This window comes from Aptenodytes forsteri, unplaced genomic scaffold (genome assembly GCF_000699145.1).
Source record: "Aptenodytes forsteri isolate BGI_AS27 unplaced genomic scaffold, ASM69914v1 Scaffold526, whole genome shotgun sequence".
NCBI lineage: Eukaryota > Metazoa > Chordata > Aves > Sphenisciformes > Spheniscidae > Aptenodytes > Aptenodytes forsteri.
In genome coordinates, this window is record NW_008794596.1 from 268,152 (window position 1) to 283,324 (window position 15,173).

General features: G+C 38.1%; 1 protein-coding gene across 1 annotated transcript in view; it reads left to right on the top strand.

Moving 5' to 3' along the window:
• The window catches only part of PRTG (protogenin), an 87,142-nt gene that overhangs the window by 32,584 nt on the left and 39,385 nt on the right, over nt 1-15,173 (top strand). The window contains exons 3-9 of the mRNA XM_009272684.1: nt 5,868-6,012; nt 7,018-7,162; nt 7,389-7,512; nt 8,713-8,871; nt 9,473-9,632; nt 10,257-10,504; nt 14,461-14,625. Of these exons, the coding sequence (XP_009270959.1) occupies nt 5,868-6,012; nt 7,018-7,162; nt 7,389-7,512; nt 8,713-8,871; nt 9,473-9,632; nt 10,257-10,504; nt 14,461-14,625 (1,146 nt within the window). The remainder of the gene's footprint in view (nt 1-5,867; nt 6,013-7,017; nt 7,163-7,388; nt 7,513-8,712; nt 8,872-9,472; nt 9,633-10,256; nt 10,505-14,460; nt 14,626-15,173) is intronic.

The window sequence follows — 15,173 nt, forward strand, 5'->3', positions numbered from 1 at the left end:
GGGGGGAACAAAACACTAATAGATTCTGGATGTTTCTGAAGGACAAAATTAATTTCTGTGTGAAAGGATCTTTTCTGTAGCATTTGGTGTGAGGAAAGTGGCAGGAGCAGTGTCACTGCCCTTGGGCAGGTAGGCAACGCCCAGGCACCCCTTTTGCTAGCAGTTGCATCACCTCCCTTACTTGCCTGCTCCTTGCTAATACATTTCCCTTTAGCAACCTCACCTAAACTTCCCCTGCTAGAGCTAAAGCCTCTTCCTGCTTTTTCTGTTCTTACTGATTAATGACAGTTGTCGCTCCCTGTCCTCTCCAATATCTCCTTTGTGTATTTGTAAGACTGTCACTTCTCTTTGGTTTCCTTTCCCAGGCAGGGCTAATCAGGTCCCAGATCTTTTAATCTTTCCTTACAGGTCAGGTTCTGTTTTCTCCTGAAATCTCTCATTTTTATGCTTCACATTTTAAAAACAATAATTCTAGGTCAAACAAGGCTTGATTAAAATTTTAAGGGTGAATGTAAGAAATCACTGTGCTTGTGGTAGCACATACAAAATGCCCTTTCACAGTAATCCCTTTTCTCTTACAGTTATGAAAAACTTTACCCATATTGCTCCGTTTGTGTGAAATTCATCTCTGAACTGTATGTACTAAGCAGAACTTGAGCTCCCAGATACTTTATTTAATTTTTACTAGCATCTCCTGGGAAACTCAGCGAAGATCCACCCATTAGATCACTTGATGACAGCTCCAGCTCTGTGTACTCCAACTGCTTCATCAGAAATGGGGAGAATAGCTTTGTGTCTGTAGTCTTGCCGCATGTCTGGATCTGTCAGTAGTCATGTAAAGGTTATTTCCAACCCAGATCCACCCCAGAGTGTGCCATTTGAGTAGCAAATCATTTGGAAATATGTGTCCATATACCAGAAGGCATGGCAGAACTCCTTTCATAATCTGTTTTAAGCCTCGCTCCTGCAAGGACTGAGATATTGCACTAAACTCAAGGAAAATACGTGCAAGTTGGCTTTGGTACTAAAATCTAATACACATGTATATTTGTTGCATTTTTAAATACTGTTTCAGAGAGAGCGAGCATCATAAAAACTAGATCAAAAAGCGAAAATTTGATATTAAATTTATCATGTGCTGTTCTGAAATCCATTTCTTTGGAAAAAGCCATAGCTTTTCTTTAACATGCAAGTTTATTTTTCTCAAGTAAAACCTCTTCACCTGAGAGTTAAAAAAAAAAAAAAAAAAAAAGGAAAAGATTCTTGGTTTCATTTGAAGGGTTAGGGCTATTGTGTAATTCTCAATAGCATTAACAAGTAAGTTCTACAAATGGCATTATACACTTTTGTTCTTTCCACCTGAGCAGTTCATCTATCTGAGTGGCCATTATCTCTTGAGAAACACTGAAGTGGTCGGTATCACATGCTGGAGAGTTTCTCAATATTTACTGCATTCTGGTTACGTGAAACCCAATTCTGCGCTACTGTTTCAGTTCAGGGAGTAATTTCAGTTCAGGGGTTTTATCTTCCATTCTTTCAGTTTCTTTATTATACAGTTGCAGTCCAGTCTTGGGCTAGTGTCAGTTGTGATGAAACCAGCAAGCTTTAACAATAATAAACATGTAGGTTGTTGGAATTTCTTTTGCCTCTTAAGAAAGCTCATTCAGAAAATCACTTAATGGCACAAAGTGTGTGAGTAGAAAGCGCAGCATGTAAGTGAACAAGTCACCTGGACTTGTGTTTGAACAAGCTTCAGGACTTCATTTCAGGAGTGAATTAAGTGGGTGTGTGTTGTGTTTTTGTTTGTTTGTTTCTCTCTTTTTTTTAAAGTGAGTCAAGTACTACTGCTGTATTTAAACAAACAAACAAACAAGATGTGAAGGATGACCTGCTTAAGTCTTACTTTTTTTTGTACCTTAATAGTTAAGTCTACGTAAACCTGTTTAGGTACACACTTTTTTTTTTTGCATGCATGCAGGATAGTATTCAGTCCGTGTATGGTGCAGGAGACACCAGCAGTGTTTCTCAGTGTGTAACAGCAAGTAATCATTTCTTTTTTGAGCCTGTGGATATTTGCCTCCATGGTAAATGAAGGAACTCATACCAGAACCAAACTCTGATTTCTCTCTGCACAGATAAATTTATTGGACAGAATTGTGTGTTTTATGCCATCAAAGATATTCATACTCAAAAGTAACTGTACAAACACATGTTCCCGTCACATAAACTGCAGGAATTTATAAAAGTAAATACAGTTTCTAGCTGTTGTTTTCTTCTTCTGTTAGCAGTGTTTGGTATCTTGCAAGTTAAAAAGGTTCTCTGAGTAACATTAGTTGTTTTCTTTTGGCTATAAATCTGGGAACAAAATTATTAAATAGACTGGAGAAAAGGGGGAAAACTCAAATAAAAAGGCACTTATATTTATTGCGTTTTGCAGGGTTGTTTTCGGGAACAAGGTATGTCTCTTGAGACTTTGTTTCTTATCCATTTTATAGAGCTCTGGCCTCTTAACAGCACTGCTTTAATGACTTTTTTTGGGGTTCTGAGTTGGTATCAGCACTTGCCATGAAAACAAGCTTGTTACAAAGAGGTCAGGTTTCACAAGACAGCAATAGACTTGTAAAAACAGATTTTACTGGAACAAACGTAGTCAGAATTAAGAATAAACCAGAGATTTGCATAAAGAAACAAGATACAGAAGGAACAAGTGTTGAACTAAACTGATAAACAATGTATAAATTTAGATGAGAGGTAAGTGGAGATTTTTTGTTTCTAAAACCACGTTTAGTGACATTAATGAGTTTTTCTGAAGATTTTGTGCAGTTCTCCATAGTTCTGGCTTTTGCTATCTTTAAAGATTAGTTTTCTGAGGAAATGCATTGTCCCTGCTCAGGTGGAAAAATGTTCTTTAAATATCAGCTTCAATTAACAACTTGCATTGGATTTTCTAAATAGCATAGCTGAATCTGTTCTTGCTTGCTATCATGATGACGTTTTGTGTTCTGTGAAATACTAATTTTCCTCAGTTTCTTTTGTAGTTCTTGAGAGTCTCGCTTCTGCCTTTAATCTTCAGCTGTAATGTACCGGATGCATGGAAATAAATAATTCTTTTCATATACAGAAATGAAAACCAAATATTGTGTTTCTGTTGTCTCACTCTGTCCCTTTAAATAATCGTACCAATATAAGAAAATTCTGGCTGTGATTTTATAGTTCCTATGGAGACGAATCTTTTAAAGGTAAGGGCTTTGCTTCGATAAGACTGTATAATTATCTTTCTGCCTTGTTAAAATGGTCCTTCCTTATGCCACTGGCTGTGTGGTGCAGCTGTGCTACGCGATGGCTCTGAAACTCGTGTTACGTTGATTTGTGTTGTTCTTATTATCTATGCCTTTTATTATATGCCTAGAGATTTTATTTTGAAAGCTAAGCAGACTTGCCTAGTTTGCTACGTCATACTTCCAGTAAATAAATGAAGAATGCAAAGCACTATGTTTTCTGCTAGAAAATCTCTGAAGAACGGCACTAGGGAAATATTATTCTGACTCCGGGTGAACACGTTTTCTGTGTAGGGAGGAATTAGAACGGAGGGGGAGGGAAGGGAGGAAGTAAGACAAGCCTGGATGCTCCCCCCCCCCCTTCTGTGGTGGAAAACTACAGGAGAGTCAGACTGCATCAAATTCAGCAGAAGGCAAATCCAGAAAGTTTAGAGTTATGGGAACAACCTAGTGTATGTGCAGGTTATTTGACTTGTACTGAGTCTTTCTGTTCTGTGAAGCTGAACTTCTGTAGGTAGGCAAAGAACTAAAGTCTTTTTTTTTTTTTTTTTTTTTTAATTTTTTTTTTTTCTGATGATGATTCCTTAGCAATCAAAAGAAAATCTGTTTAAGGAGAAAACTGTTTTTGTGTCTCCCCCAATAGGCTTTAAATCTAAGACTTCTGTTGTAACATCTTTATGCAAGTTGTGGGTTTTCTTTGTTTGTTTGTTCTTGAACCTGGTACTGCTCAAAAGTGAAAGAAAGAACTAAAAATGGAACATAGGGAACTAGGTTAAATTCTGCTGGTGAGAGAAGCTAGTTCTGTCTGCAGTGAAGGTGGGTAGGGAACAGGCTGCAGAGTGTGCTGGGGCTGTGGGGACCCACTGCCAAAAGCACGGGACTGGTCATAAAAATGGATACCAGGAGCATCTCTGCTTGCATCCTCGGAGTCTGATCACATTTGAGGTGCCAGATCTAGTCTCCAACAGCCACGGTGTTTGCATCATGTGGCCACGACTGCTTTCAGGTGATTTTGCTGTAAAGGTGGTTTGGTTGTCTTGTTAATCACAGTCTTTGGGAGGTCTGTTCACAAAGCTGCAACACTTCAACTCTGCTGGTATGATTAGGAACGTTCATTCCTGCAGTGCTGATGCAACTACCGGAATGCAGTGCAAAAAAGGATTTATTCTGACCTGGGGAGTGAAATAGGTATACTAGTAATAGGAATCTTTAAGTTATGTAGTTAGGCCCATGTTAGGAGTTAATCTGTGCATGGAGGTGAAAGCAACCAGGTCATGTCACGTTTCCTTCACACTCCAGTATTAATCCATTGATGCTATGCAGTAGTATTAAAATGACGGGGGGTGGGGAGCATTCATTAGAATGCTTGGTGTGCATCAGTACTGTATGTCCTCTACGCAGAAGGGTATTATTGAGAACATGATGATGGATGAAAATAAATAGGATGAAAACCAGTTTTAATTAATAAACAAGTAAAATAGAGGAATTCTTTCAACACAAAACTTGAATGTTGAGAGATGGGTAACTTACTAATATGGGTTTATCTACTGAAATCATGTTTCTGTATAATTTATACAAGAGTAGAAATTTATTTGAAATCCGATTTTTTTTTTTTTTTTTTTTTTAAAAACAAATCAGTACCATTGAGTTTATGCAGAGATTGTTCCCTGTGCAGTTACAGGGGGTGGAAATGTGTGTGGAATTATTTGTGTTGCTAGTTATCCAAAAGGAGTTGCCTCTGAAGAGTTGTTTTTTCCGTTAATTATGTTGTAAGTAGCTGCAAATAGAGCAATTAATTAGAGGGTTTTGTATTCCTTTCCCTTTTAGCTTTTATTTTCTGAGCAAAGAAATCCAACTACTGATCAATTTCTTAGGTGTCTGTTAGCTGCGAGGTATTTATTGATCTGCCACTTCAAATTGGCTCGATTTTGTGAACTCCTTAAGTTGTAAATGCTTGAAATTATATTGATGCTCTGTGCATCAGACATCCCCTCAGTGACTGCTCGGACTGTTGGGATGAAAGTGTTCTCACATGAATAAACTTATTTTGAGATCTTTCTTGGTTTTGATTTATTTTTCTTATCAAACATGAATTTGTGCAACTCTCCAAATGCTTTTGCTAAAGTGAGTATTATTAAAGGACTAAAATATATCGGGAACTGAATGTTGTTTTGGAAATTTTCTATTGCAGACTTTTTTTTTTTTTTTTGAAGTATAGGGGGGTCAGTCCCAAACTAGTTGAATTGACATGAACTTCAGTAGTTTAATAATTGATAAGCTTTCTAGCTGCATGCCAGTCAACTTGCATGCTTAATTCTATTTGAGTGTCATTTTAATTTTCCTTGAAACATTTTTTTTACTGAATTAGGTTAAAGCAAAATTATTTTAAGTAAACCGTCAACCAGTGAAACCATGCTATAGAGCAAAGTTGACAAGGTAATTAGACCTATCTTTCTTTGCGTGTAGAAAAGAGGACTATTTGAAGTATTTCTGGGTGTTTTTGCAAGTTGATCTATGATCTAGAGTTTGGTTTAGCCAGGAATTTTTCCTCACTTTAGTCCTTTAAATTCAATGTTCTTTTATTTTTAGCCATTTCTGCATTTGAAGTCCAGCCACTTTCAACTGAGGTCCAAGAAGGTGGAGTAGCTCGATTTGCCTGTAAAATAACAGCAAACCCTCCTGCCACTGTGACATGGGAATTGAATCGAACAACTTTACCTTTAGTCATGGACAGGTATGTAGAGTTACACATTTTAGAATGTCATTTATTTTCTGTGATAATTTTGAGCCTGCTACAAGAAGAAAATCTGAATACTTGCAATGCCATTACATAAAAAAGGTTCCATGTGTATAGTATGTCAACTATTAAAATAGCTAGTAATAGTTACGTTGTTAATGAATTTTAAATAGGTGTTATGAGTGCAGACCAGAATCACCTGCTATTGTCTACACAGTAATCATTGACCTGTGAATTGTCATTGGAGAACTTTGTATGCAAGTCATCCTCAGGAATGGGAATTGCTGTGGGATACAGAATAGATGGACTTTGGCTGTGGGCGTGGTTTGAACTAGCGGGATTGCTTTCACAGAATTGATGCTGAATCTGTTTTTCTTTAGAGGGCCAATAAAGTATTATATGTACAGAAAATTGAGTTAAAACACTTCATGCTAGGGAAATTCTGTGCAGAGGGACTTCTCTTGAATTGATTAACTTGAAGCATACAGCCTGCTCCCTGCTAGATTCTTTTCCTGTCCGGATTGTATTCGTTGAACCTACTCCCATCCTTCTCGACATGTAACTTCTGTTGAACGTGTCTAAGATACCTAGCACGCAAAGGAAGGTAAAAAGAGAAACATAAAAATTGAAAGCATAGGTGGGTTTCTGGAAACCGTATACCAGTTATGCCGGTATATCAGAAATTGCTGCCAAAAATCAGCCAACCTGAATAGTATGTATGTAGTAGCCAGCTAAAGAAGGTTGGCATGGTTGCTTCCGAGGGTGAAAGATCTGCTTGTTGAAAGTAAATTCCTCTGATCTCATCGTGGTGCTGGAGGGAATCTCGCCTGTAGTTCAGAAATGCGGGGAGGTGAGTCATGTGTAGAGAATGTTTTTGAGTCTCCAGCCTACTGTTCCCAGGTCAGCGTAGTAATGGCTGTTTGTAAATCAAGTAGTTAATTCCATGATGGTGTTCACTGGCTGAACGTTTATCTACATTTCTTTTTTTTGTTTCTGTGACAGGATAACTGCTCTACCTACAGGAGTTCTTCAGATCTATGGTGTTGAACAGAAGGATGCTGGGAATTATCGATGTGTTGCCACAACAATAGCCAATAGACGTAAAAGCACTGAGGCAGTGCTGAGTGTTATTCCAGGTACTCACCATGTGAGATTTTTTTCAATGGCATTATATTCTTTTTTACTTTATAGAAAAACCACTTACGTGCATTGAAGAGCTGTAACTGTCCTCTGAACCACCCGCCCAAATAATAATTTTGCTTGCTTGTATCTTGCGGCTAAAATATTGTTCAGTGTAAGTTTCCACAATTACTGAAATAAGGCTTTGGTGTAAATTTAATTTTAAGTATCCTTAAAAAAAAAAAAAAAGTAAGCCTTTTCACAAGCCATCTATAATAGCTGGTCCTCAAAACATTACAGCATCTCTTCATCAAACTGTCATACTGGAGTGTGTAGCCACAGGGAATCCAAAGCCAATCATCTCATGGAGCCGGTTAGGTAGGTCTTAAAATTATAGCATATGACCTTCAGCCTGTGGAGAGGAAGTGAAACTGGAAAGAAAGGATTTCAGCAATTAGGTTACTGTTCTGAGGCTTCATGTAGTAGGTAAAGATTAGTAGGTTAGTATAGGATAGTAAAACGCTTTTAGTTGCATACTTCCATGCTGCTGTTAGGAAGCCCTGAGGTTTTCTGAGGCTTTGGACTCCCCGCTTCTGCTGTCAATCCCACACTGCCCTCAGCACCGTGGGGGGGCAAAGTGCTGGGTAGGGTGGTGACCTCCAGGGATCTGTGACTCGGAGTAGAATCAGTGGTGAGTTAGGGCAGGATGGAGTGGTTGCATCCTATGAAACAATCCTGTAAATGTTTCTCCCCCTCTTCTTCTTAGAAGCAGTATGTGAATGTGACTTGGACCTTGCGTTAATGGGCCGTTTGGACTATGGATAGGTATAGTCAAACCCTGAGTAGTCTGCCTAGAAGGGGAGAAGAGAGGGAATGCGATAATAACAATATAACAATAATAACATAACAATATAACAATAATAACATTCATCTGTGCATCACGTTTTTCCATGAAAACTATCTCTATTTTTATTCTGACATGTACCTAAATGTGAAAATCAGGACTGTACCTGTAGAAGAATGAGAAGCTTTCCTACATTTTTATTTCTAAAAGTGGGAGACATAAACATAGATTTCCTGGTTGATTCAGTGGCTCTTATAGACAAACAAGAAAAAAGTTACCTAACAGTCATAGAGCATTTGCTGTGAAAGCAGAAGAAAATATATGGCAATCAAATATATTCATTTTATCCCCAGCATAATTTAGAAGGCGACAGATGATCCCTGTTTGTAAGGATGATGTGGGTGTTGGTAGTGATGAACTGAATCATAGTGCAAGGCAACTGGGGAGGCTAACTGGGAAGATGGCATTAGGTTTTTAGCTGTGATGGTGAATTTCAGATATAAACCACTTACCAAGTGGTGAGACCCAACCATCTGAATGGTCAGATAACTAGAGTGAGGAGCAAAGCAAATGCAAAATGGCAACCTCTGAAAGCTCATCTGTGATTTCCCTTTGCATCTTTTGACTTTTGAACTCAAATCTATGCCATTACTGCCTAGGCAACCCTATTTAGAGAAGTTACTTAGATACATTGAACAGCCTTGTAATCACACTTCTCCCACTCTCTCAAATAGACCATAAGTCCATTGACGTCTTCAATACACGTGTCCTTGGAAATGGAAACCTCATGATCTCTGACGTAAAGGTGCAGCATGCAGGCGTGTATGTCTGTCGAGCCACTATTCCAGGCACACGAAACTTCACGGTAGCAATGGCAACTCTCACTGTGCTGGGTGAGCCTGCTTTGACTTCCACAGTGTGTTTTAACAACTTGTCTGTCTTGAGCTGTGCTGTGTACTGGGCTGAATTTTTATCTCGAACATAGCACACCAAGGGCTAGGGAGACTGCAGAGATGGAACAGATCACAAAACTGTGGCTGCCTTCTTCTGTCTGTTGACTTAGACGAAAAGTGTCAGATACTCAACATTTGAGTTATAAACTAGCAATTATTTGCACTTGGAGATACCCAGGTGCAATGTTTGCCCTGAGAAGACAGGCTTTCAACATAGAAAAGAATCCTGTAACAAAGTAGAAATATGTAATATATATGTATGCTTCGTGAGCAGTATGTCATAGGCTGGAGTTTGATTTGATTGTATACATAAATGCATGAACAAAAATGTGTAGAAATGTTGCTATCTGTGCAGATAGTATGTATCTTTAGACAAATGTGCTTTGTTTACATGGAACGTGCTTTCTGCATGGGTATATGTGTATTTGAGTGGCCTGAGGAGAGAGGTTTGTGTGTGGAAAATTCATTATTATTCTGACTGTCCTTGCATTTGTGGGGGCTTCATTTTTATTTTTTTTTCCCCCTTGTTATTTATCTGTAGCTCCACCTTCATTCGTGGAATGGCCGGAAAGTTTAACAAGGCCTAGAGCTGGTACTGCTCGTTTTGCTTGTCAGGCAGAAGGAAATCCTGTCCCCAAAATTTCATGGTTAAAAAATGGAAGGAGAATACACTCCAATGGTAGAATAAAAATGTACAACAGGTAAGATTACAATTGCTGTATGAGAGCTGTGCTAGTGACATGCTACCAAAGGATAAAATTCCAGTAACTAAATATAGCCAAGCAAGATACAACTCAAGTAAACGTGAAATTGGACATTAAATGTAATTATGGACATTTCCTTGGCAGAAGGAATATCCTCAGCAAAGCTTTTGTGATCGCTGCCTTACCTGGGGTGAAAACTGAAGTGATTTCACCACAGACTTGCTCTAGATTTACAGTAGTGTAGCAGAGACCAGAATCTTGCTAGTTGTTTGAGGCTTCATTTCACTACTTCTGTATAGTGAGCAGCTCATATTAAAGAGTTGGTTAAAAAATGAGAACCCTAAGGTTGTGCTTTTTGCAGGCAGGGAATAGATTTCCAGGTTTGTTTTCACTGTGCCTGGCTTTGCAGGCATAAACATAAACATGGCAGGTTTTGAGGAACACTTGAAGTAGCTAAATTTCACAGCTGCACATCTGTTTCTAATAGAAGAGTTTGTGGTGCATAAGTCAACTGTACTAAACTCATGAAGTGGAGGCAAACATAACTGTTGTTGCATAATGTAGAGCTAAGTTTATCCACGATGTGAGCTTTTTTCCCCCTTTTTTTCCTTTTGGATTCAGTAAATTGGTGATTAACCAGATCATTCCTGAAGACGATGCCATTTATCAGTGCATGGCTGAGAATAGCCAGGGATCTATTCTCTCCAGGGCCAGGCTTACTGTAGTTATGTCAGAAGACAGACCCAGTGCACCTTACAATGTCCATGCTGAAACAATGTCAAGCTCAGCGATCCTGCTAGCATGGGAGAGGCCACTGTATAATTCAGACAAAGTGATTGCATACTCCGTGCATTACATGAAAGCAGAAGGTAAGCAGTTTGATTTAAATACTATTTAACTACTTGTATGTGGTAAGAACTTGAATGTCCTTGCAAAGACTGTCAAATTTGAATGGTTCATAACCAGGGCTGCATCAGAGCATACTGGCATATAAATGCATATTGTAATCAACAGGCATGCTTGGGGAAAAATGCTTTTGCCACATCATCTCATTTATGGGACTGACTGTTCTTCCAACTCACCCTTGTCTGATCGCTCTAGTGAGCAGATTTGGAAGTTAAGAATGGGCTTTAAAACCTGGGGCCTCCATACTACTATCTGGGTTTCCCTCTGTCCTCAGCAGGAGCTTCTGCCTACTCTCTTCCATGGGTGTGCTTGGCAGGGAAGGACAGAGCATACAACAGAATCCTGGAGACTTACAGAGTTGAACTTTTCACCAGAGACAGCTCTTTTGTCTACATCCCCAAATTCTAGTGACTTCACTGGCTTTCGTATATTTTGGAGTAGAATAATTGATACTTTATTGGCTTAACTATCTTCTCTTAGAATGAATATTGGCTGAATGGTAAAATCCGCTCTCCTTTCACCCCTTGGTCTCTTATAGTGAGAAAAAGTATACTCAAACTCTAAAATATGCTGAAATAGCTATGAACAGTTTATCCTAGTCTCTGAAATGATATATAAATTCCTATATAAAAGGGAATGGATAGTTAGAATAAAAATGAGTAACTAGACATTTTAAAACCCCTTAGTATTATGTAATTGCTTTAAGTTAAGGTAACCTTTAAGGTGATAGAAAACAGGCATTTTTCATAAGCAGAAGTGATTGCCAAATGACTTGAAAATTTGTTAGGTGCATGGCTTAAACTAAGCCGCGATACAGCACTGTTTTCTAGGAGTGATTTCTTTTTCCATTTCTATTCAGTAAGTGGTTTATTCAAGGACAGGACTGCAGATGCTCAGTTCTGTGTGGAATACCAGTCTGCCATCTGCTAAGCAGAGGACAGGAAGGACCGCATAATTACTCTAATACTGATGCAGGAATAGCTGCCTTTGCTTTTGCAAGTCGGATATTTCAGGACACAAGAGAATTTTGTCTGAAGGAAGGAAAGAATTTTAAAAGATAATGAGGACAAGAGGTGCGGGAAATTACCTCCCACACTTTGAGTCACTGAGGTATTGTGCTCACAACCCCCTCTTAAAGCTAATATGAATAAAGTCACACTAGATAAGTTTTCTGGATAATTGTATGTCCGGTGCCAGTGTAGAGAGCAGAGACCGGTTTCTTTTCTTCAAAGAAAACTGGAAAACTGTCCTTAGGGAAGTGTGTATTTGTGCAGGAAATACTCTTCCACAGTAGCGAAAGGAGGTATCTTCTGAAATGTGTTTTCTGCAAAATCATTTTGCAATCCCTGCTTCGTTTGCTTGCTTATCCAAAGGTTATATCTTGTGAAGTGAGATTGTAGCTTGTCTTGGTTTAAAAAGCAAAACAAACTCCAAACAAAAGCAACCAAAAAACTCTGATTTATTTGAACTTGCTTTCTCAAAGACCCATTTTTTTGATCTTTCCAGACTGTCTTGTGATACTTACTTTATTTAATAGAATGCTGTTGTGCATTCTTTCACATTAGTAAAGAAACCCACACAGGGAGAGTGGGGAGGGCTGTGTTAAGAGGGGTAATTACAGTGGTGGGAATCAAAATGTAGGTGATCTGCGTGCATTTTTTCTTTAGTAACATGATTGGGTAGTACCAGATCATCTGCATCAGGACATAAAACCACTTTTGTCTCATTTTTGTAGAAAAAATGTTGAGCTTCAAAGGCTAATGGACTGCATTTCTGTAAAAATAATTGCTTTCTAAGTGATAGTCTGTAAACCTTTCTGAGGATGTTGCCTACGTATCAGAGCCATTATTAAAAACCTAGAAAATGCCTTTGTGAGAAAGTATCACATCAGCCATCTATCTATCTAATGTAAATTTAGAAGCAACTATATTTAAAGAAATGCAAATTAAATATTAAGGAAAGTCTTTTGATGACATTCACACCATACCAGGCAATAGAGGTGCTGACATAGACTGTTGATGTTATCAACACCTTACTTACCCTGTAAGAATTCTGGATAATTATGTATTAATGTAAATAGTATGTACAAATGTATTGCTTTCATTATTCCTTTCAGCCTGTCTTTCCCCAGTCCACCCTCACACCCTGTTTCAGACCCTAATGAAGATTAAAAATGATCTCAGATGTATCTGACTTATCTAGAGTATATCTTACTTGCTTGCTTAAAGCTTCTTGTGTCTAACTTTTTACTTTATACATTTATGTTCATATATTGCTCTCTTGTTTTAGTTAGGAACCACATTTGTCAGTGTGAGGAAAGAACATTTTATTGCAAAAGAAAAACAGTGCTTGCTAAGTCTCCTAAGTTGTACTGATACTTATGATTCCATAAACTATAAACAGAAAGGAAAACTGGATAATACACTAATCATATGCAATTCTGTAGAGTTTTTTCTGTAGACTTCACAATGTGGTAGGTGCTTTGAATACAAAAGATACCATTACTCGTTGTTTAATTTCACAACTCGAGTATTCTGCTGTTTCACTGTAAAAACAGGTTCAGGTCCTCTTCCCTATTTTAAAAAAAAAAAAGTTAGTGTGTTAATCAAGTTAGTTGAAGAAACTAACAGGTGGTTTTTTGTGTTTTTGTTTTTTGTTTCTTTAAGCAGAATATTTTACATTCAAATCGGGGTCATAGTAGCAAGAAGAATAAGGGTCTGATGAGTGTGCATGTTGGAGTGTGTTAATTCCTTGTTAGTGATTTAGAAAAGGCACAAAGGGAACACTGATTGTGGTGGAAGGCAAGCCTTGTTCTCTATTATGGCTGGTTTATTAGGACCTCTGCATGAGGCCTAGCAATCCATTCAATGAGAGAACAAGTCCTTTTAATTTGAGCTCAAGGATATTGTTTAGCAGGTCAGAAATCGTGCCTTGCAATTCCTAATTAACAAGCCATTAACTAGTCTGTTGTGAGATGCTCGTAATCTTGTCTAATTAAAATGCTATCAAGTTAATTCATAAATGTGGGAAAACTTAATGGTGGAATTTGCCTTTCGTTTTGTTTATAAATTCGGTTGTGAAGAGGAGGAGCTGGCTCTTACAGAGTTTTGATTAAGTTGACATGCACTTGGTGTGAATTGGTGTGAAAGCACAGCAGCTTTCACCACACTTGTTCCACTTTTATAGCCTTCCTCTGTAGGAATAAAGCCCAACAAAGACAAGAACTGCTGCATGCATTGCTATGTACATTTTAATGTGAATTGCTGAGAATTCCCTCCCTTCCCTCCCTTCCCTCCCTTCCCTCCCTCCTCACAACTCAGTAAGGAGCCAAACATTTTTGAAGCTCATTCTGGTCTGTTCTTATTGGCCTTTCTCCAAATTAAAGAAAAAAACGTGTCAATCAAATGTGATAGAATTCGCAGGGCTAAAATGAGATCCTTTTGCTGAATAAATGCTGTTTGTTTCTTTTGGGGGGGTGGTGTTTGTTTTGTTTTTGATGGAGTGGAGCCCTCGCATTCCTTGCAGTCTGCTATAGACAGGCTCTGTAAATAGGTTTTGAAAAAAACCTCCCTGACTCTAAACAAATAGATTTAGAAGCTTGGTATGAATGATAGGGCTGTTAGAGCTTGTCTGTTGTGTTACTGTACATTGGGCACAGTTTGTTGTGACTAGTTCTAAATAGGGTTTAGAATTGCATTCAGCATCACTTATTCAGGAAAATCCTGAAACACCATAATCTACGCCACAGCAAGACACAGTTACTCCTGTGCATAAAAGAGCTTTTACTTAGTAGGGTTGAAAAAATAGAGGTAGGCTGGGGAAGAACATGAAATAACTTTGTAACATCTTAAAGCCAAGATATGGTGATGTTTAGGGAATGTCAGGAATTTTTGTTTGTCTAACCCTTGTTTTATGCCAGGTTTAAATAACGAAGAGTACCAAGTGGTCATTGGAAATGATACAACCCATTACATTATTGATGACTTGGAACCAGCCAGCAACTACACCTTCTATATTGTAGCTTATATGCCTCTGGGAGCCAGTCAGATGTCAGATCATGTGACTCAGCACACCCTTGAAGATGGTAAGACAAATACCACTGACTTAGGTGAACATTTTTATTTGCACTGAATAAAAATGTGCAATTCAGTGCTAACAGCTCTTGAGGATCTCAAATTTCCATTGTCATCAGTGAGACTTCTGGATATGTGCAATGTTAAGACTGAGCCAGCTAATGAAAGGAATGACAATAAAATAACATTCTGACAGGGCAACATTGTATATTACATGATGTCTTATTCTACCTTGAAAGACATTTCATTAAATCATGTAAATAACTATTCTAGAATTTGATGATAGCCTAGGATTTAGTCTCTATGACTCTTTCTTGGGCATCTGAAACATGAATTGAACTGCACACCCACTGCATCTTTTGCAAATTTTGAAGGAAAATTTGGAATAAAAACTTGCTATACCAAAAAAACTAATTTTTTTTTGTCTATGTTCTTGTTCATAGAATCAGAATTTCGTAAAAGACCTTACTGACTTATTTCTGTGCAGTGATTTAACTAATCTGAACATCATGGCAACAACAAACTGTTTAGCATAGTTCATTAGAACTGATTAATAAAT